At 45.9% G+C, this 24,001-nt stretch overlaps 1 protein-coding gene across 6 annotated transcripts in view; it reads right to left on the bottom strand.

Annotated features, from left to right (window-relative positions):
• Positions 1-24,001, bottom strand: part of ube3d (ubiquitin protein ligase E3D) — a 225,409-nt gene that overhangs the window by 185,989 nt on the left and 15,419 nt on the right. For all 6 annotated transcript variants that reach the window (XM_070884528.1, XM_070884524.1, XM_070884526.1 and 3 more), the window contains exons 3-4: positions 21,208-21,298; positions 17,546-17,786 (exon numbers count right to left, since the gene is read on the bottom strand). In XM_070884528.1, the coding sequence (XP_070740629.1) occupies positions 17,546-17,786; positions 21,208-21,298 (332 nt within the window). The remainder of the gene's footprint in view (positions 1-17,545; positions 17,787-21,207; positions 21,299-24,001) is intronic.

The following is a 24,001-nucleotide window of genomic DNA, read 5'->3' as shown; positions in this document are numbered from 1 at the left end:
TTGGACTCCAAGTCAGACAGTTTAATTCAAAACCCTCAAGACTCAATACCTCAGCTGGGGAGCTTTATCAGCTGCAAACCAAGCCACTAAAGATGGAAGATTATACATAACTGACATATTTCAGCCTTGGGCAAGGAGGGGATGAACATCGGCAGCCTTCGCCCATTCGATCACACTTCCTGCTGACTGACCACAAAGAAACGCTGTAGCCACCAGGAAGCTACTGAGGGGCCTCCAAGGGGAATGAAAATATGCAGCTTTACTTTTAATTGGTTGTCTCAATGTGAGTCTGAATGGTACCATAACACATTATCAGTTCAATTATTACAAGCCAAAGGGCATTAACAACAGCCACATGAAATTTAGAGCTATATATAAAGCACACGGGAAATGAATAATGTATAATATCAATGTTTATCAAACTTACTCCTTTCCTGGATTGGAAAAAATATCAATTTACCAGGATAAAATATTTTTAATTCTCAGTTATTACTCTTTTTAGTTTTTATGCTGCAAGGCAAGTAGGCACTGTTGGCTTGTAAAGGGCTAAAATAAATCCCTTACCCAAATTACTAATAGCCAATGTTTTAAATTCTGGCAATTTATGGATTCCTTACGAAAAGTATATCCAAAAAAGGTTTTATTGCCAATACTTGCTCTTTCCCACTTGCAATAAGTTGATGATGTCATGGATTGAATCTCAACTTCTTCCATTATTTATTCAGCCCATGACTTCATCCAGAAAAATAGTTTACTGAGATAGAGGGAAGAACATAAGAATTAGGAGCAGGAGTAGGCCATACGTTCCTGTTCGAGCCTGTTCCGCCATTCAGTAAGATCATGGCTGATCATCGACCTCAAATCCACTTTCCCGCCGATCCCCATATCCCTTGATTCCCATAACTGGTGTTAAAAAAAGCTTTCATCCCAGGGAAATAGAATGCCGCAACTGGTCACATACCCCTCGGCTTAAAGGAAAGGAATATCAGCCAGAGTTTTAACTTCTGACCACTATCCAGGAACCCTTACATGACTCCTGCAGAGACTTCTACACTATATTTTATATATTCCTTTAGGGAGTTATGATGAAAGCAATGTAAAGATAGTTTTGGCTTGATGTATCTTTAAAAAGACTCCCCTTGCCATGAAAAAGAGTGCTTAATAGTCCAGCAACTAACTGGATCCACTGACATATTAAAATCAATCACCCAGCCAAGATTATTTTCCTCATTGATGTTGCCTGTAATCAGAAATTACTTAAGTCTAAAAATTATTTGATATCTGGCCAATATTCTTTGAGATTCCGATGTATGAAATTCCACAAGCTCAGAAGGATGGCAAGGAGTTTACGAGGTGGATGGGGAAAGAGTAGACCAATTCATTCTTCCCAATAAAAGTGGGTATGGAAAAAGGCCAATAGTATCTGTAAAGGAAAACAGTGAGATCTTTTATAAGTAGATAAGTTGAAAGATAACCAAAGGGGTAAGACTACTTTGGGAAGTAGGGATATATCTTATACTTGATCAAGAAGGAATGACAGAGATACTTAGTAAGCATATTGTCTCAGTTTTTACAGTGAGATTGTAGGAGTAGCTGAGGAATATGTGAAGAGCCACTACTGCAAATAAATGTTCAAATGGAAACAAGATTCAAAAAGTTAATGGGCAGAAAGTAGAAATCACCAAGACCAGATGAAATGTGGGCTATCCAACCACAAAAAGGGAATAAATGAGATGTGACTTTATAAAGGTATACAAGATAGCAAATGGTATGGAAAATGCAAATCCAGAAAATTGCTTCGTACCAAATTGTAAGAGTATCAGAGAATCATAGAAATTTACAGCACGGAAGGAGGCCATTTCGGCCCATCGTGTCCACACCGGCCAACAAAGAGCAATCCAGCCTAATCCCACTTTCCAGCTCTTGGTCCGTAGCCCTGTAGGTTACGGCACTTCAAGTGCAGATACAAGTACTTTTTAAATATGTGGTGAGGGTTTCTGCCTCTACCATTCTTTCAGGCAGTGAGTTCCAAACCCCCACCAGCCTCTGGGTGAAGAAATTTCCCCTCAAATTCCCTCTAAACTGCATACCAATTACTTTAAATCTATGCCCCTGGTTCTTGACCCCTCTGTCCTATCTATTCTATCTAGGCCCCTCATAATTTTATAAACCCCAATAAGGTCTCCCCTCAGCCTCCTCTGTTCCAAAGAAAACAGACCAAGCCTATCCAATCTTTCTTTATCGCTAAAATTCTCCAGTCCAGGCAACATCCGCGTAAATCTCCAGTGCAATCACATATTTCCTGTGTTGTGGTGACTGGAACTGCAAGCAGTACTCTTGCTGTGGCCTAACTAGTATTTTATATAGTTCAAGCATAACCTCCCTGCTCTTGTATTCTATGCCTCAGCTGATAAAGGCAAGCATTCCGTATGCCTTCTTAACCACCTTATCTACCTGGCCTGCTACCTTCAGGGATCTGTGGACATGCACTCCAAGGTCCCTTTGTTCCTCTACGTATCCTACCATTTATTGTGCATTCCCTTGCCTTGTTAGCCCCCTCCAAATGCATTACCTCATATCTCTCCGGATTGAATTTCATTTGCCACTGTTCTGCCCACCTGACCAGTTCATTGATATCTTCCTGCAGTCTACAACTTAAATTAAGACAAGAAAAAACAGGTTCAAACCAGTAAAAGGGAAATTAGGGCTCATATCAGAAACTTCCTCTTTACAAAAAAACTCAAACACATCAAATGAACTTCCAAGTAGGTAACAGAAATGAAGACCGTGAAACTATTTAAGAAATAACAATGCAACTGTTATATATGTGGACTTGTATTTACTCTGTACAGCCACCAGAGGGCTCATCCCCTGGAGTTCCAAGAGATCCCATAATTACTTGGGAGCACTGGTATTTAAGGAGGCCTCACAGGTTGGAGAGGCACTCTGGAGACCTGGAATAAAATACTACGGTCACGCTTTACTTTGAGCTCACAGCGTTCAGTCTGACTCTTTCTCCATACACAACAACTAGCGACGAGATACAGATAGCGAACCCAAAGATGCAGAGAACAGTAGGCATCCTGGACAAATTCTCAGAGGGAGATGATTGGGAAACGTTTGTGGTAAGACTCGACCAATACTTCGTGGCCAACGAGCTAGATGGGGAAGAGAGCGCTGCCAAACGAAGGGCGATCCTCCTCACCGTCTGTGGGGCACCAACATATGGCCTCATGAAGAATCTGCTCACTCCAGCGAAACCCACGGAGAAATCGTACGACGATTTGTGCACACTGGTCCAAGAGCATTTGAACCCGAAGGAAAGCGTTCTGATGGTGAGGTACCGGTTCTACACCTACAAAAGGTCTGAAGGCCAGGAAGTGGCGAGTTATGTCGCCGAGCTGAGACACCTTGCAGGACATTGCGAATTTGAAGGACATTTGGAGCACATGCTCAGAGGCTTTTTCGTACTTGGCAATGGCCACGAAACCATACTTCGCAAACTTTTGACTGTAGAGATCCCAACTTTGAGTAAGGCCATAGTGATAACCCAGGCGTTCATTGCCACCAGTGACAATACGAAGCAAATCTCTCAGCACACAAGTGCTGCTACAAGTACTGCGAACAAAGTGATGTTGTTTTAGAATCGTAACGTACAGGACAGGTCACACATACCTGCAGCTGCACGTCCGCGGATGACTGAGAGTCCACCATCAAGGGTGATGAATGCAAGGCCATTAACACCTTGTTGGCGCTGCAGGGGTGATCATCATTTCCATTCATGCCGATTCAAAGAGTACGTTTGCAAGAGCGGTGGAACAATGGGACACCTCCAACGAGTGTGCAGGAGAGCTGCAAAGCCTGTTAAACCTGCAAACCACCATGTTGCAGAGGAGTACAGATCCATGAAGGATCACGACGAACCCGAGCCTCAGATAGAGGATGCAGAGGTACATGGGGTGCACACATTCACCACAAATTGTCCCTCGATAATGCTGAATGTTGAACTAAATGGACTTCCGGTGTCAATGGAGCTGGACACGGGTGCGAGCCAATCCATCATGGGCAAAAAGACTTTCGAAAGGTTGTGGTGTAACAAGGCTTCAAGGAGGTGGGGTAGCATTGCTGGTTAAGGAGGAGATTAAGGCAATAGTTAGGAAGGACATTAGCTTGGATGATGTGGAATCTATATGGGTAGAGCTGCAGAACACCAAAGGGCAAAAAACGTTAGTGGGAGTTGTGTACAGACCTCCAAACAGTAGTAGTGATGTTGGGGAGGTCATCAAACAGGAAATTAGGGGTGCGTGCAATAAAGGTGCAGCAGTTATAATGGGTGACTTTAATATGCACATAGATTGGGCTAACCAAACTGGAAGCAATACGGTGGAGGAGGATTTTCTGGAGTGCATAAGGGATGGTTTTTTAGACCAATATGTCGAGGAACCAACTAGGGGGGAGGCCATCTTAGACTGGGTGTTGTGTAATGAGAAAGGATTAATTAGCAATCTCGTTGTGCGAGGCCCCTTGGGGAAGAGTGACCATAATATGGTGGAATTCTGCATTAGGATGGAGAATGAAACAGTTAATTCAGAGACCATGGTCCAGAACTTAAAGAAGGCTAACTTTGAAGGTATGAGGCGTGAATTGGCTGAGATGGATTGGCGAATGATACTTAAGGGGTTGACTGTGGATGGGCAATGGCAGACATTTAGAGACCGCATGGATGAACTACAACAATTGTACATTCCTGTCTGGCATAGAAATAAAAAAGGGAAGGTGGCTCAACCGTGGCTATCAAGGGAAATCAGGGATAGTATTAAAGCCAAGGAAGTGGCATACAAATTGGCCAGAAATAGCAGCGAACCTGGGGACTGGGAGAAATTTAGAACTCAGCAGAGGAGGACAAAGGGTTTGATTAGGGCAGGGAAAATGGAGTATGAGAAGAAGCTTGCAGGGAACATTAAGACGGATTGCAAAAGTTTCTATAGATATGTAAAGAGAAAAAGGTTAGTAAAGACAAATGTAGGTCCCCTGCAGTCAGAATCAGGGGAAGTCATAACGGGGAACAAAGAAATGGCGGACCAATTGAACAAGTACTTTGGTTCGGTATTCACGAAGGAGGACACGAACAACCTTCCGGTTATAAAAGGGGTCGGGGGGTCTAGTAAGGAGGAGGAACTGAGGGAAATCCTTATTAGCCGGGAAATTGTGTTGGGGAAATTGATGGGATTGAAGGCCGATAAATCCCCAGGGCCTGATGGACTGCATCCCAGAGTACTTAAGGAGGTGGCCTTGGAAATAGTGGATGCGTTGACAGTCATTTTCCAACATTCCATTGACTCTGGATCAGTTCCTATGGAGTGGAGGGTAGCCAATGTAACCCCACTTTTTAAAAAAGGAGGGAGAGAGAAAACAGGGAATTATAGACCGGTCAGCCTGACATCGGTAGTGGGTAAAATGATGGAATCAATTATTAAGGATGTCATAGCAGTGCATTTGGAAAGAGGTGACATGATAGGTCCAAGTCAGCATGGATTTGTGAAAGGGAAATCATGCTTGACAAATCTTCTGGAATTTTTTGAGGATGTTTCCAGTAGAGTGGATAAGGGAGAACCAGTTGATGTGGTATATTTGGACTTTCAGAAGGCGTTCGACAAGGTCCCACACAAGAGATTGATGTGCAAAGTTAGAGCACATGGGATTGGGGGTAGTGTACTGACATGGATTGAGAACTGGTTGTCAGACAGGAAGCAAAGAGTAGGAGTAAATGGGTACTTTTCAGAATGGCAGGCAGTGACTAGTGGGGTACCGCAAGGTTCTGTGCTGGGGCCCCAGCTGTTTACACTGTACATTAATGATTTAGATGAGGGGATTAAATGTAGTATCTCCAAATTTGCGGATGACACTAAGTTGGGTGGCAGTGTGAGCTGCGAGGAGGATGCTGTGAGGCTGCAGAGCGACTTGGATAGGTTAGGTGAGTGGGCAAATGCATGGCAGATGAAGTATAATGTGGATAAATGTGAGGTTATCCACTTTGGTGGTAAAAACAGAGAGACAGACTATTATCTGAATGGTGACAGATTAGGAAAAGGGGAGGTGCAAAGAGACCTGGGTGTCATGGTACATCAGTCATTGAAGGTTGGCATGCAGGTGCAGCAGGCGGTTAAGAAAGCAAATGGCATGTTGGCCTTCATAGCAAGGGGATTTGAGTACAGGGGCAGGGAGGTGTTGCTACAGTTGTACAGGGCATTGGTGAGGCCACACCTGGAGTATTGTGTACAGTTTTGGTCTCCTAACCTGAGGAAGGACATTCTTGCTATTGAGGGAGTGCAGCGAAGGTTCACCAGACTGATTCCCGGGATGGCGGGACTGACCTATCAAGAAAGACTGGATCAACTGGGCTTGTATTCACTGGAGTTCAGAAGAATGAGAGGGGACCTCATAGAAACATATAAAATTCTGACGGGGTTAGACAGGTTAGATGCAGGAAGAATGTTCCCAATGTTGGGGAAGTCCAGAACCAGGGGTCACAGTCTAAGGATAAGGGGTAAGCCATTTAGGACCGAGATGCGGAGGAACTTCTTCACCCAGAGAGTGGTGAACCTGTGGAATTCTCTACCACAGAAAGTTGTTGAGGCCAATTCACTAAATATATTCAAAAAGGAGTTAGATGAGGTCCTTACTGCTAGGGGGATCAAGGGGTATGGCGAGAAAGCAGGAATGGGGTACTGAAGTTGAATGTTCAGCCATGAACTCATTGAATGGCGGTGCAGGCTAGAAGGGCCGAATGGCCTACTCCTGCACCTATTTTCTATGTTTCTATGTTTCTATGTTTTTAACTCCAGTTCGCACAAAACTAAGAACTTACACTAAAGAACTGATTCCTGTAATCGGCAGTGCTATAGTAAAGGTCTCCTACGATGGAGCGGTGCACAAGCTATCACTCTGGGTGGTACCGGGCGATGGTCCCACGCTGCTCGGCAGGAGCTGGCTGGGAAAGATACGCTGGAACTGGGACGACGTCTGAGCGCTATCGCCCGCTGACGACACTTCGTGTGCCCAGGTTGTAAACAAATTTTCTTCGCTGTTCGAACCAGGCATCTGGAAATTCCAAGGAACAAAAGTGGAGATACACCTAATTCCGGGGGCGCAACCCATCCATCACAAGCCGAGAGCAGTACCGTACATGATGAGAGAAAGGGTAGAGATCGAGCTAGACCGGCTGCAAAGAGAGGGCATCATTTCACCGATCGAGTTCAGCGAGTGGGCCAGTCCTATTGTTCCAGTCCTCAAGGGAGATGGCACAGTCAGAATCTGTGGCGATTACAAAATAACTATCAATCGTTTCTCCTTGCAGGACCAATACCCACTACCAAAGGCCAGCGATCTCTTTGCAATGCTGGTGGGAGGAAAGACGTTCACGAAGCTGGATCTGACTTCAGCCTACATGACGCAGGAACTGGAGGAATCATCGAAGGCCCTCACCTGCATCAATACGCACAAACGTCTTTTTGTTTATAACAGATGCCCATTTGGAATCCGATCAGCGGCGACGATATTCCACAGAAACATGGAAAGTTTACTGAAGTCGATCCCCCACACTGTGGTCTTCCAGGACAACATCTTGTTCACAGATCGGAACACTGTCGAGCACCTGCAGAATCTGGAGGAGGTTCTTAGTCGACTCAATGCGTGGGGCTCAGGTTAAAACGCTCGAAGTGCGTTTTCCTGGCGCCTGAAGTGGAGTTCCTGGGAAGGAGGATTGCGGCAGACGTCATCAGGCCAACTAACGTGAAGACGGAGGCAATCGAGAATGCATCGAGGCCACAGAACGTGACGGAGCTGCGGTCGTTTCTGGGACTCTTGAACTACTTTGGTAACTTCTTACTGGGTCTCAGCACACTGCTAGAACCACTACATGTCTTACTACGAAAAGGGGGCGAATGGGTTTGGGGAAAAAGCCAAGAAAATGCCTTTGTAAAAGCGAGAAAATTGTTATGCTCAAACAAATTGCTTGTGTTGCATGATCCATGTAAGCATTTGGTACTAGCATGTGATGCGTCATCATATGGCGTCGGATATGTATGGGAACAAGCTAATGATTTCGGGAAACTGCAACCGGTTGCTTATGCATCCAGGAGTCTGTCTAAGGCTGAGAGAGCCTACAGCATGATTGAGAAAGAAGCGTTAGCATGTGTCGATGGGGTAAACAAAATGCATCAATACCTGTTTGAGCTCAAATTAGAATTGGAAACTGACTATAAGCCACTTATATCCCTGTTTTCCAAGAGTAAAGGGATAAATACCAACGCATCGGCCCGCATCCAGAGATGGGCGCTCACGTTGTCAGCATACAACTACACTATCTGCCACAGGCCAGGCACAGTAGGCTGCCATTGCCCACCACGGGGGTGGAAATGGCGCAGCCCGCAGATGTAGCCATGGTTATGGAAGCATTTGAGAGTGAGCAATCACCCATCACTGCCTGGCAGACCAAAACCTGGACAAGCCAGGACCCCTTATTATCTCTAAAAGCTGTGTGCTTCACGGGAGCTGGTCCAGTGTCCCAGTGGAAATGCAGGAAGAGATAAAGCCATTCCAGCGGCGCAAAGATGAAATGTCTATACAGGCAGACTGCCTTCTGTGGGCCAATCGAGGAGTGGTCCCCAAGAAGGGCAGAGACACCTTCATCAATGACCTCCAATGTACCCACCGAGGTATCGTAATGATGAAAGAGATAGCCAGATCCTACGTGTGGTGGCCCGGTATTGATGCGGACTTAGACTTAGAGTCCTGCGTTCACAGATGTAATACATGCTCGCAGTTAAGCAATGCACCCAGGGAGGCGCCGCTAAGTTTATGGTCTTGGCCCTCCAAACCGTGGTCTAGGGTAGACGTCGACTATGCAGGCCCATTCTTGGGGGAAATGTTCCTTGTGGTTGTAGACGCGTACGCCAAATGGATTGAATATGAGATAATGTCGGCTCGCACATCCGCTGCCACTACTGAAAGCCTGTGAGCCATTTTTGCCACTCACGGCTTACCCGATGTCCTGGTGAGCGACAATGGGCCATGTTTTACCAGTGCTGATTTCAAAGAATTCATGACCCGTAACGGGATCAAACATGTCACATCTGCCCCGTTTAAACCAGCGTCCAATGGTCAGGCAGAGAGAGCAGTGCAAACTATCAAGCAAGGCTTGAAGAGGGTAACTGAAGGCTCACTGCAGACTCGCCTATCTCGAGTCCTGCTTAGCTACAGCACGAGACCCCACCTGCTGAACTGCTCATGAAAAGAGCACTTAAGACGCTCTCGTTAGTTCACCCTGATCTACATGAACAGGTAGAGAGCAGACGGCTTCAACAAAGTGCACACCATGATAACGCAAATGTGTCACGCGAGATTGAAATCAATGATCCTGTATTTGTATTAAATTATGGACAAGATCCCAAGTGGCTTCCCGGCACTGTCGTGGCCAAAGAGGGGAGCAGGGTGTTTCAGGTCAAACTTTCAAATGGACTCATTCATCGGAAACACTTGGACCAAATCAAACTCAGATTCACAGACTATCCTGAGCAACCCACCTTGGACCTTACCTTTTTTGATCCCCCCACATGCACACCAGTGGCAACCGGCACCACGGTTGACCACGAAGCAGAACCCATCATCCACAGCAGCCCTGCAGGGTCCAACACATCAGGCAGCCCAGCAAGGCCAGCTGCATAGCAGTCCAGCGAGGGCCCAACAAATGATTCAACAACACCGAGACGATCAACCAGGGCAAGAAGGGCCCCAGATCGACTCACATTGTAAATAGTTACACTAGTGACGTTGGGCGGGGGGGGCCGTTGTTATATATGTGGACTTTTATTTACTCTGTACAGCCACCAGAGGGCTCATCCCCTGGAGTCCCAAGGGATCCCATAATCCCTTGGGAGCACAGGTATTTAAGGAGGCTTCACAGGTTGGAGAGGCACTCTGGAGATCTGCAATAAAAGACTAAGGTCACACTTTACTTTGAGTTCACAGTGTTCAGTCTGACTCTTTCTCCATACACAACAGCAACAATGGGTGGGGATGAACTATGAAGAACAGGAATAGGCCATATGGCCCCCTCGAGCCTGCTCTACCACTCAAGAAGATCATGGCCGATCTTCTACCTCAACTCCATTTTCCCATATCCCCTGATTCCCCTAGAATCCAAAAATCTATCTATCTCAGCCTTGAATATACTCAACGACTAAGCATCCTCAGCCTTCTGGGGTAGAGAATCCAAAGATTCACAACCCTCTGAGTGAAGAAATTTCTCCTCATCTCAGTCTTAAATGGCTGACCCCTTATCCTGAGACTATGCCCCCTAGTTCTAGACTCTCTAGCCAGGGGAAACAATCCTTTTGTTCTGGTTCTGGATGGATAGATACACTAAAATAGGCCAATTGATGTTCTTCATCTTGTGATGCTGTACATATTCCAAAATATTGAGGAAAGCTGTGGGGAAGATTCGGGAGATGGCAACCACTATTTTCCAGATTTTTTTGGAAATGGGAAGCGTACCAAAGAATGGGAGAGTGGTAACCCTGTAAAAGATAGGGGAGAAAGATAAGCTAAGATATTATAGGCTAGTTATTCTTACCTTGGTTGGAGGCAAACCTCTCGAGTACATACCATGGGATAAAAATTAGTGAACACTGAGAAAGACATGGAGTAATCAGGAACAGTCAGCATAGATTTGTAAAGAGCAGGTTGTGCTTGACAAGGTTAATTCAATGTTTGAATAATTGAAAATCATAGTTTATAGAGAATGGGAATGTGGTGGATGTAGCATGTGTGGACTTTCAAAAGGCATCTGAGCAGTTGCCATATAAAAAACTTTTTGCAAAATATTAAGGTAAATGTTAAAGGCAATATAGCCGTATGGATAAAAAGAGATGACTAGGCAACTGAAAGCAGAGACCAGGGATAAATGGAGGTGTTTTGAATTATCAGGGTGTGGAATGTGGCGTGCTCAGGTTTCTATGGTGGGCATTTATTTATTTTCCATTTATATACATGACTTTGACACAGAGACAAGAACAATATTATATTTTGTTGATGATAGCAAATTAAGTAGTCTGGCAAATCGTGTGGAAGAATGCAAGAAACTGTAGGAGAACATAGGTTAGTTAGCAGAGTGGGAAGATTGGTGGCAGGAGCAGTACAAAGCAAAAGAAAATAAATTAGTACATTTCGGGAGAAAGAACATATGCCTTAAATGGTAAGAATCTTAACAGAGATCTAGGGGATGCAACTAAATAGATCTTTATATGGTGAGAGTGCAAGTAGAAACATAGGGGTCAAGTTTCAGCCTGAGTTGCTCCTATTTTTTTGGAGCAATTGGTTTACAATGGAGTATCTTAGAAATCGCAATTCTCACCTTTAGTTTGCTCCAGTTCTAGTCAGTTAGAACAGTTTCATTTTGGAACAGATTTTTTTTTCAAAAGTGTCTGGCCACTTACACCTGTTTTGAAAGTTTAGGCAGTGAAAACATACTCCAAACTAACTTAGAATGAAGTAAGTGTAGATTTTTGTACACTCAGAAAAACCTTGCCTACACTTTACAAATCAGGCGTAGGGAACGGGGGGTGGTGGGGGGTTGGGGCCGGAAGGGAAGCAATTAAATTACACAAGCAGTCAACAGTCTTACTTATACAAATAAAGAGCCATCCTGAATAAAAAATTATAAACAAAGTAAATACAAAATATTGAATATTCCTACCTTCGAGCTGCGGTGCTTCAGGCAGGCCTTCCATGTTAGAGACAGGGGCGGCGGCAGTGGCTAGACGGCAGCCGAAGACACAGCAAGCAGCCTTCGAGCTGTGAGGGAGACTGAGGCCATTCGGCCAGGTACAGGGAGAGGCAGTCAGATAGCCAGTTTGAAACTTAAATTTGCAGAACGGGTGCTGCATTGTCAACACCAGGTGATTTATTCAACAGTGCTGCTAAAAGCACTCCTTCAGACACAAAACAAATCACCAAAATTCAATGCCAAGCCTTTCCAGGGGTCCACAAGACAAATCAACACTTTTCTTTAAGTCCCTTTAAAAATGGCTGAGTGCCAATGTTTCTGGGTAACTGCTCGTGCGCTCCAACGCACACGCGCAGGGCTGCCGGCACGACGTTGCCTCATTTAACTTAGCCCCACCCCCCTCCACTATCAGAATCGGCGAGATTCTGTGGCTCTGCCCCCTGCTGCTGTGTGCGCACCGCGCCGAGCTCCCAGGGACCAGCAAGGAGCCGGAAAATTAAGAGGTATTTTTCTGTCGCACTTTTAGGCGTGAATAACGGGTGTCCAGGTCGGAGCTGCGCTGTTCTAGGCGCGGCCCAAAACTTGACCCCATAGAAACATAGAAAATAGGTGCAGGAGTAGGCCATCGGCCCTTCGAGCCTGCACCACCATTCAATATGATCATGGCTGATCATGCAACTTCAGTACCCCATTCCTGCTTTCTCTTCAATACCCCTTGATCCCTTTAGCCGTAAGGACCACATCTAACTCCCTTTTGAATATATCTAACGAACTGGCCTCAACAACTTTCTGTGGTAGAGAATTCCACAGGTTCACAATTCTCTGAGTGAAGAAGTTTCTCCTCATCTTGGTCCTAAATGGCTTACACCTTATCCTTAGACTGTGACCCCTGGTTCTGGACTTCCCCAAAATCGGGAACATTCTTCCTGCGTCTAACCTGTCCAATCCCATCAGAATTTTGTATGTTTCTATGAGATTCCCCTCTCATTCTTCTAAATTCCAGTGAATATAAGCCGAGTCGATCCAGTCTTTCTTCATATGTCAGTCCTGCCATCCCAGGAATCAGTCTGGTGAACCTTCGCTGCACTCCCTCAATAGCAAGAATGTCCTTCCTCAGATTAGGAGACCAAAACTGCTCACAATACTCAAGGTGTGGTCTCATCAAGGCCCTGTACAACTGCAATAAGACCTCCCTGCTCCCATACTCAAATCCCCTCGCTATGAAGGCCAGCATGCCATTTGCTTTCTTTACTCCTGCTGTACCTGCATGCCTACCTTCAATGACTGACGTACCATGACACCCAGGTCTCATTGCACCTCCCCTTTTACTAATCTGTCACCATTCAGATAATAATCTGCCTTCCCGTTTTTGCCACCAAAGTGGATAACCTCACATTTATCCACATTATACTGCATCTGCCATGCATTTGCCCATTCACCTAACCTGACCAAGTCACCCTGCAGCCTCTTAGCATCCTCCTCGCAGCTCGCACTGCCACCCAACTTAGTGTCATCTGCAAACTTGGAGATACTACATTCAATTCCTTCATCTAAATCATTAATGTATATTGTAAAGAGCTGGGGTCTCAGCACTGAACCCGGCAGCAGCCCACTAGTCACTGCCTGCCATTCTGAAAAGGACCCGTTTATTCCCAATCTTTGCTTCCTGTCTGCCAACCAGTTCTCTATCCACGTCAATACATCACCCCCAATACTATGTGCCTTAATTTTGCACACTAATCTCTTGTGTGGGACCTTGTCAAAAGCCTTTTGAAAGTCCAAATACACCACATCCACTGGTTCTCCCTTATCCACTCTACTAGTTACATACTAGGAAAGATCATTAAATATGCAAATGGTACAATGAATACAAAAGCAATGCAGTTATGTTTAATTTGTACAAGTTGGCTGGACTACAGTTGGTGTATTGCATAAAATTCTGAACATCCCTTTATAAGAAGGATGTCAGAACCATGGAAAGAGTACAGCTAAGATTCATTAGAATACTAGGAATAAAGAATTCTAGTTATTAAAAAAAGAATTCCCCACTGAAACTGAATAGATTGGAAAAATCTAAGAGGTTTACAACAACAATAGCTTGTATTTATATAGCTCCTTTAACGTAGTAAAACTTCCCAAGGAGCTTCACAGGAGTGTTTTAAGACAAAACAAATAAATTTGACACCAAGCCACATAAGAAATTATGGCAGATGAGCAAAAGCTTGGTCAAAGAGGTAGGTTTTAAGGAGCGCCTTAAAGATGGAGAGAGGTGGATAGGCGGAGATGTTTACGGAGGGAATTCCAGAGGTTTATAGCATTATGAAAGGTTTCAAGTGGGAAAATGATGAAAATTTGCTTCCACTGGTTGGCAAATGGGTACAATGGGGCAACAACTCAGGATTTTTACTCAAAGAATGAAAGGAAAAGATGGAAGAATTTTTTAAGTCAGAGGATTGTTGAAACATTGAATGCTTTACTACAAATGGCAATCAAGGCAATGGTCTCCCCCAGGACACCAACGCAGCTTGGTTGCACATTGCACAGGAGGGTACAAAGCAGGGATGGAACTCTGAATGTTGAGGAAAATGGCACATTTTGAAACAATATAAACACAATCTTATGAAAGTAATTCCTGAAATTATGTATTGAATAATTAAAAGCACATCAATACACACACTTCTTTTATGATCTGCGTGCTGTTCTGCAACTTGTTCCCAAAGTTTTGCTGGTAGAGAGGGTTTCGGTTTCTTTTGACCCATTCTTCCTTTGTTCTCTCAGCACATCCCATCGCCTCTCAATGGTGTCTACCAGGGGCTCAATTTCGTCTGCAAGAAATCGCTTCTCCCTTCCCCTTTTCCTTGTCCTTCCCCTTTTCCTTGTCCTTCCCCTTCTCATTCTCCCCCTTCCCTTCGATCCATCTTTTGCAACTAAAATTTAAATGTCCAGATCCAGCTCCGATCCCAATGTGTTCTCACAAGCTCTTGATCCAGATCAGGAAGTTCACTGTGAATGCGCGGACACACCCGTCAGGTGGAAAAGAAAAATTTCCGCCGCATGCTCACTGACTTTTCAGCGCACACTTGAAGTTCCGCCCCCAGATTTAACTTCAGGTACGGCAAGGCCAAAATTAAAGTTTATTTTGTTGAAAATTGGGTTTTTTTCGGCGCGATCGGGCACAAAAGAAAATTGGCCGTACATCCTCCTGGGCGCCAAAAATCAGCAAAGAGAGCCCTAAATGACTGAACATAGTGCTTGAATAGAAACCCATCAACAGTCAAGTAGGTTTCTCACCCAACATTCGTATGTCATATCAAGAAATAATGTCTCTGCCAAAAACATTGCAAAGTAACGCTCCTTATTAATATCAAAATATTTTTAGTTAAAAAAAATCAATTGGGAAGAGACATAAAAACCTTAGCACAATCCAATTGCCCCTAAAATGTATACCTCCATAAAGAAAAGTTTGAATCTCCTTTTCGCATCGAGCAGAAAAGTTGACCCAGGAGTAGAACATATTGTGCACAGATCAAACCCATTGATAACCAAAATATTTTTCACCGTTCAAAACAAGCATCTCATTTCCGCCAAGGTCTGCAAATCTGATTTGCTGTTCATTTTTTTTTGTTTACTCCATGTTATTGTCCCCTCATGTCTTTGAGATATTCTCAGGTGACACACCCTTCCCCAGCCAAGAAGGTAAGGGGGTGATTGTCTCCCAAATCTCTGACAAAGCTATTCTTAGTTAAGCCGGTCACTAACTGGTATGTGACACCAACTCAAACTGGGCTCTCCTTCTGAATACCCTACTTTCTTGAAAGAAGTGTTTTCCCGCCCTAGCCATCTATTATTAGCACACCTGAAACGTAGGATCATAAGGAGAATCTGGGAGCTAGTTCTGACCTACCAACCTCCGTGGAAGTGTAATGTGTTGCACCCATTTTCTGTGTGTTGCTAAATAAGAGGATTATAAAACAGAAGAAATGGAGAGGAAAAAAGATGTTCCTTTGTCCCCCAAATATTCTAAAAAAAAACTGAAGAAATATTTGAGTACTGCTTTCCTACATTACAATAGTGACGACTCTTAAAAAGTACTTTGGAACATCCTGTGATTGTAAAGGGTGCTATATAAATGCAAGACTTTCTTTTTTCTTTTAATGCAGAAATGATTGTAATTTACCAAAATTCCCTGGATTCTGGGGCACTCCCAGCGGTTTGCAAATTTAACGCCCCTATTTAAAAAAGGAGGCCGACAAAAACCAGGAAATTACAGACCAGTTAGCCTAACATCTGTGGCTGGGAAAATGTTGGAGTCCATTATTAAAGAAGCAGCAGCAGGACATTTGGAAAAAAACATTCGGTCAGGCAGAGTCAGCACAGATTTATGAAGGGGAAGTCATGTTTGACAAATTTGCTGGAGTTCTTTGAGGCTGCAACGAACAGGGTGGATAAAGGGTGTATTTGGACTTCCAGAAGGCATTTGACAAGGTGCCACATAAAAGGTTACTGCACAAGATAAAAGTTCATTTATTGGGGGTAATATATTAGCACGGATAGAGAATTGGCTAACTTACAGAAAACAGAGAGTCGGGATAAATGGTTCATTCTCTGGTTGGCAATCAGTAACTAATTGGGGTGCCGTTGGGATCAGTGCTGGGACCCCAACTATTTACAATCTATATTAACGACTTGGAAGAAGGGACTGAGTGTAACGTAGCCAAGTTTGCTGACGATACAAAGATGGGAGGAAAAGCAATGTGTGAGGTGGACACACAAAATCTGCAAAAGGACATAGACAGGCTAAGTGATTGGGCAAAAATTTAGCAGATGGGAGTATAATGTTGGAAAGTGTGAGGTCATGCACGTTGGCAGAAAAAAAATCAAAGAGCAAGTTATTATTTAAATGGAGAGATTGCAAAGTGCTGCATGAAACACAAAAGGTTAGTATGCAGGTACAGCAAGTGATCAGGAAGGCTAATGGTATCTTGGCCTTTATTGCAAAGGGGATGGAGTATAAAAGCAAGGAAGTCTTGCTACAGCTATATAAGGTATTGGTGAGGCCACACCTGGAATACTGCGTGCAGTTTTGGTTTCTATATTTACGAAAGGATATACTTGCTTTGGAGGCAGTTCAGAGAAGGTTCACTAGGTTGATTCTGGAGATGAGGGGGTTGACTTATGAGGAAAGGTTGAGTAGGTTGGGCCTCTACTCATTGGAATTCAGAAGAATGAGAGGTGATCTTATCGAAACGTATAAGATCATGAGGGGGCTTGACAAGGTGGATGCAGAGAGGATGTTTCCACTGATGGGGGAGACTAGAACTAGAGGACATGATCTTAGAATAAGAGACCGCCCATTTAAAACAGAGATGAGAAGAAATTTCTTCTCTCAGAGGATTGTAAATCTGTGGAATTTGCTGTCTCAGAGAGCTGTGGAAGCTGGGACATTGAATAAATTTAAGACAGAAATAGACAGTTTCTTAAACGATAAGGGGCTATGGGGTTATGAGGAGCGGGTGGGAAAGTGGAGCTGAGTCCATGATCAGATCAGCCATGATCTTATTGAATGGCGGAGCAGGCTCGAGGGGCCGTATGGCCTACTCCTGTTCCTATTTCTTATGTTCTTATGTAAATACAGTCTTCAATCTGGTTTTCATTTTAATATAATATATTTGTGTCCTTGTATCTAATATTGTCAACACAGTCAAGTTGAAGGCTACGTGTACCCCTTTGAAGTACATCTGTAGAAAACAAAGCCCCTACCTGCACCAAGTGGGTTCCAGTATCATCGGCATTCTGCCGGACCTCCGATTGATCCGCCTTCTCTTCACGTACAGCAGTTTCATCAATGCTCGCTACATTGACCAATAGGAACGTATCACCTAACAAACAGTCATCCAACTTTGGCTGTAACTTCTTGGCAAACGGATCAGGATGGCAGCACCAGTGTTCCACCAAATCATTCCAATTTCCATTCGGCAATGGTAGAACTCTCTGAAACATCCTACGTGCAAATTATTACATCATTAGAATCATAGAAGTGGTCATGCTTACCGTAGCACTTGAACAGCAAAAAATAAATTAAATCATGACAAACATTCTCAATTGAAATGTGGTCAATCTAAGACTTATCACAATAAGCTTACAATACAAGGTAAAAATACATTTCACTAAAATTAACATCACTTAACATAAATAGTTGAGGATTTGTACCATTATAAGAGATCACCCATGTCTTTGCTCATGATAAATCTGATAAGCTGGTTAGTAAAGACAATTTTATATCAGGAAAAAGGTTATTACTCTGCTGCTACAGTGAAGTGCTGCCATTTAATGCTACGACGATCAACATCTGTCAAGTAAACAACGGACAAGGTAAGAATATTATTGCTCGATATTTAATGTTGCAACTTGCACTTCCTTTTTTTCCTAAAAGAGCAACAAACAAAGTTATTCAGAGGTTACAGAGATCTTGGCTCCTGTGTCAAATGAATGCTTTATGTTTTTTTGTTTTGTGTGTGACAGAAATTTGAATGTGATGCTTGAAATGTGATGGAGAAATGATAGACGCGAAATGCATGTTTTTATATTATTCAAAGTAGATTATGTGTTTTTAATTTTAAATCAGGTTTTAGAACGGTCAGGGCCATACACTTCAGTCTGATATAAGTGCAGCATCGTAAATCTGGAATTCCGAAATCTAGAATGTTCCAGAATCCGGACTCCAGGACAATCGATGGCAGGGTTGCCCGGAATCCATAAAATGTTCCAGAATACGGACCCACCGACACTGCACGACCTCGGGCATCCTCGCCGGCCGGCCCGAACACGTCCTCGGCAGGGCCCCGTCCGAACACGTCCTCCACGGGGCCCCGCTCGAACGCCACCTCCACGGGGCCCCGCTCGAACGCCACCTCCACGGGGCCCCGCTCGAACGCCACCTCCACGGGGCCCCGCTCGAACGCGTCCTCGGCGGTGCCCCGCTCGAACGCCACCTCCACGGGGCCCCGCTCGAACGCCACCTCCACGGGGCCCCGCTCGAACGCCACCTCCACGGGGCCCCGCTCGAACGCCACCTCCACGGGGCCCCGCTCGAACGCCACCTCCACGGGGCCCCGCTCGAACGCCACCTCCACGGGGCCCCGCTCGAACGCCACCTCCACGGGACCTCGCCCGAACGCCACCTCCACGGGACCTCGCCCGAACGCCACCTCCACGGGACCTCGCCCGAACGCCACCTCCACGGGGCCCCGCTCGAACGCCACCTTCACGGGACCTCGCCCGAACGCCACCTCCACGGGACCTCGCCCGAACGCCACCTCCACGGGACCTCGCCCGAACGCCACCTCCACGGGGCCCCGCTCGAACGCCACCTCCACGGGACCTCGCCCGAACGCCACCTCCACGGGACCTCGCCCGAACGCCACCTCCACGGGGCCCCGCTCGAACGCCACCTCCACGGGGCCCCGCTCGAACGCCACCTCCACGGGACCTCGCCCGAACACCACCTCCACGGGACCTCGCCCGAACGCCACCTCCACGGGACCTCGCCCGAACGCCACCTCCACGGGACCTCGCCCGAACGCCACCTCCACGGGACCTCGCCCGAACGCCACCTCCACGGGGCCCCGCTCGAACGCCACCTCCACGGGACCTCGCCCGAACGCCACCTCCACAGGACCTCGCCCGAACGCCACCTCCACGGGGCCCCGCTCGAACACCACCTCCACGGGACCTCGCCCGAACACCACCTCCACGGGGCCCCGCTCGAACACGTCCTCGGCGGTGCCCCACCCGAACACCACCTCCACGGGGCCCCGCTCGAACACCACCTCCACGGGGCCCCGCTCGAACGCCACCTCCACGGGGCCCCGCTCGAACACCACCTCCACGGGGCCCCGCTCGAACACCACCTCCACGGGGCCCCCCTCGAACGCCACCTCCACGGGGCCCCCCTCGAACGCCACCCTCACGGGGCCCCGCTCGAACGCCACCTCCACGGGGCCCCCCTCGAACGCCACCTCCACGGGGCCCCGCTCGAACACCACCTCCACGGGGCCCCGCTCGAACACGTCCTCGGCGGTGCCCCCCTCGAACGCCACCTCCACGGGGCCCCGCTCGAACACCACCTCCACGGGGCCCCGCTCGAACACCACCTCCACGGGGCCCCGCTCGAACACCACCTCCACGGGGCCCCGCTCGAACGCCACCCCCACGGGACCTCGCCCGAACACCACCTCCAAGGTTGGGTCCCGCCAGAACAGCTTCTCCGCTGCTGGACCCCGCGGGAACATCTCCTCCATGGCTGGGTCCTGCCCGAACAGCTCCTCCACGGCTGGGCCCCGCGGAAACACCTGCTCCGCCAGACGACCTCATCAACGGGGCTGACCAGCCCCAACAGCTCCTCGACGGGGACCCACACCCCACCCCCACTTCTAACGTCACAAAATCCGGAAATACCCGAACCTTGGCTCGTGACATCAGAAAGGCAATCAAAAGTCGGAAAAGCCCGAAATCCGGAACGGCTTCGGTCCCAGATCTCAACGCTGCACCGGTACAACAAAGGACAATGCCACTAGGCCTATATACCTCAGTCTGATATAACAAAGGTAACAATGGTGACGTGAGACTATTCTCGCCATCTTCATAAGGATGTGCTACACAGCAGATAGGGACAGACTGTACACATGTAGAAATGTCTACACTCCCAAGTGGGAAAATAAATGCTTAGTCGTCCCGATGAAATAGCAGGAATGCAATTTTGCTTTTATTGAAACCAGTAAAGACAAAACACTTTAATTTATAATATCATTAACAATTCTACTATGAACAAATCTCGCCTGAGGCATACTGCTCTTTAATAATTCTCTTAGCCACAGAAATAAACACTTGCATTTAAATAACGCTTTTCACGACCTAGGGACGTCCCAAAGCACTGTACAGTCAATTAAATAAATTTAAAGCGTAGTCACTTTCGTAATGCAGGGAAACACAGCTGCCAATTTGCACACAGCAAGGTCCCACAAACATCAATGAGATAAATGATTAGATAATCTGTTTTAGTGCTGTTGATTGAGGAATAAATATTGACCAGGGCACCAGGAGAATTCCCCTGCTCTTCTTTGGAAAGAGCTATGCGATCTTTTACACCCACCTGAAAGGGCAGACTGGGTCTCGGTTTAACATCTCATCTGAAAGATGGCACATCCGACAGACTCAGAACTGCACTAAAGTGTCAGACTAAATTACGTGCTCAAGTCTCTGCCATGGGACTTGAACCCACAACCTTCTGATTCAGAGACGAGCTGACACCTAACACAACTTTCAATACTGAATAACATAGTAACTAGACACATATACTATTTCTGTTACAGATACCTTTCCACTGCCACCCATGTGAAAATTAGATCAAAAGGTTGCCTTACTCCTTCTTGAGTACAGATTGTCCACAGGTCTGGCACCGAAAGACATAGCGTGCCTGAGCCTCCAAGGTTCCTATCACAGTTGGAACTAGCTCTAAAGAAACATAAAATGTTAATTATTATTGGCTATTACTTGAGATGAATGCTCCCCCTAATAAAATTATGATTTACATGTTACAAGAAAGTAATGCTTTTTCAGCATTTTAAATGTAAGTTTTATCAGATTTACGATACTCCCAGATAATCGTCATACCAAAATATTAATGAAGTAGAAAGAAATCGAAGGGTGACATCACAGCCAAGGGGGTAAATGATTGGTGAGTAGTTTTTCTTTTTCTTTTCCTTTATCAGTAGTTAACCTTTATCATTGTTGTTGCCAAATTAAGTTAATCTAAGGGTTAAGTCATGGAAGGAGAGCTCGGACACGTGTCATGCTCCTCCTGTGCTATGTGGGAACTCAGGGACGCTTCCAGTTTCGCTGACGACTACATGTGCGGGAAGTGTATCCCGCTGCAGCTCCTGATAGACTGCATTGCGGCACTGGAGCTACGGGTGGATTCACTCTGGAGCATTCGCGATGCTGAGGATGCCGTGAATAGCATGTGTAGTGAGTTGGTCATACCGCAGGTAAAGGTTACACAGACAGATAGGGAATGTGTGACCAACAGGAAGAGCAGTGGAAGGTAGTGCAGGGGTCCCCTGCGGTCATCCCCCTCCAAAACAGACACACCATTTTGGGTACTGTTGGGGGAGGATGACTCATCAGGGGAGGGTAGCAGCAGCCAAGTTCATGGCACCATGGGTGGCTCTGCTGCACAGGAAGTCAAGAAAAAGAGTGGGAGAGCTATAGTGATAGGGGATTCTATTGTAAGGGGAATAGATAGGTATTTCTGCGGCCCCAATCAAGACTCCAGGATGGTATGTTGCCCCCCTGGTGCAAGGGTCAAGGATGTCTCGGAGCAGCTGCATGACATTTTGGAGGGAGAGGGTGAACAGCCAGTTGTCGTGGTACATATAGGTACCAACGATATAGGTAAAAAACAGGAGGAGGATCTACAAGCTGAATTTGGGAAGCTAGGGGTTAAATTAAAAAGTAGGAACTCAAAGGTAGTAATCTCAGGATTGCTACCAGTGCCACGTGCTAGTCAAAGTAGGAATCGCAGGATAGCTCAGATGAATACGTGGCTTGAAGAGTGGTACAGAAGGGAGGGATTCAAGTTCCTGGTACACTGGGGAAGGTGGGACCAGTACAAACTGGACAGTCTGCACCTGGGCAGGACCGCAACCAATGCCCCAGGGGGAGTGTTTGCTAGTGCTGTTGGGGAGGGTTAAACTAATATGGCAGGGGGATGAAAACCTATGCAGGGAGACAGAGGGAAGTAGAATGGGGGCAGAAGCAAAAGATAGAAAGAGGAAAAGTAAAAGTGGAGGGCAGAGAAACCTAAGGCAAAAAACAAAAAGAGCCACATTTGGGTAACATTCTAAAGGGGTAAAGTGTGTTAAAAAGACAAGCCTGAAGGCTCTGTGCCTCAATGCGAGGAGTATTCATAATAAAGTGCACAAGCAGCAATTAACGAATATGATATAATTGGTATCACGGAGACATGGCTCCAGGGTGACCAAGGCTGGGAACTCAACATCCAGGGGTATTCAACATTCAGGAAGAATAGACAGAAAGGAAAAGGAGGTGGGGTAGCATTGCTGGTTAAAGAGGAAATTAACGCAATAGTAAGTAGGGACATTAGCTTGGATGATGTGGAATCTGTATGGGTGGAGCTGCGGAAAACCAAAGGGCAGAAAACGCTGGTGGGAGTTGTGTACAGACCACTAAACAGTAGTAGTGAGGTTGGGGACAGCATCAAACAAGAAATTAGGGATGCGTGCAATAAAGGTACAGCAGTTATCATGGTCGACTTTAATCTACATATAGATTGGGCTAACCAAACTGGTAGCAATACGGTGGAGGAGGATTTCCTGGAATGTATTAGGGATGGCTTTCTAGACCAACATGTCGAGGAACCAACTAGAGGGCTGGCCATCTGAGACTGGGTGATGTGTAATGAGAAAGGACTAATTAGCAATCTTGTTGTGCGAGGCCCCTTGGGGAAGAGTGACCATAATATGGTAGAATTCTTTATTAAGATGGAGAGTGACACAGTTAATTCAGAGACTCGGGTCCTAAACTTAAGGAAAGGTAACTTCAATGGTATGAGACGTGAACTGGCTAGAATAGACTGGCGAATTAAACTTAAAGGGTTGATGGTGGGTAGGCAATGGCAAACATTTACAGATCACATAGATGAACTTCAACAATTGTACATCCCTGTCTGGAGTAAAAATAAAATGGGGAAGGTGGCTCAACCATGGCTGACAAGGGAAATTAAGGATAGCATTTAATCCAAGGAAGAGGCATACATATAAATTGGCCAGAAAAAGCAGCAAACCTGAGGACTGGGAGACATTTAGAATTCAGCAGAGGAGGACAAAGGGTTTAATTAGGTGGGGGAAAATAGAGTATGAGAGGAAACTTGCCGGAAACATAAAAACTTCAAAAGCTTCTATAGATATGTGAAGAGAAAAAGATTAGTGAAGACAAACATAGGTTCCCTTGTAGTCAGATTCAGGTGAATTTATAATGGGGAACAAAGAAATGGCAGACCAGTTGAACAAATACTTTGGTTCTATCTTCACGACGGAAGACACAAATAACCTTCCGGAAATACTAGGGGACCGAGGGTCTAGCGAGAAGGAGGAACTGAAGTAAATCCTTATTAGGCGGGAAATTGTGTTAGGGAAA

The sequence above is a fragment of the Pristiophorus japonicus genome, chromosome 7 (assembly GCF_044704955.1).
Source record: "Pristiophorus japonicus isolate sPriJap1 chromosome 7, sPriJap1.hap1, whole genome shotgun sequence".
Classification (NCBI taxonomy): domain Eukaryota; kingdom Metazoa; phylum Chordata; class Chondrichthyes; family Pristiophoridae; genus Pristiophorus; species Pristiophorus japonicus.
This window is presented reverse-complemented; position numbering and strand designations above follow the sequence as displayed.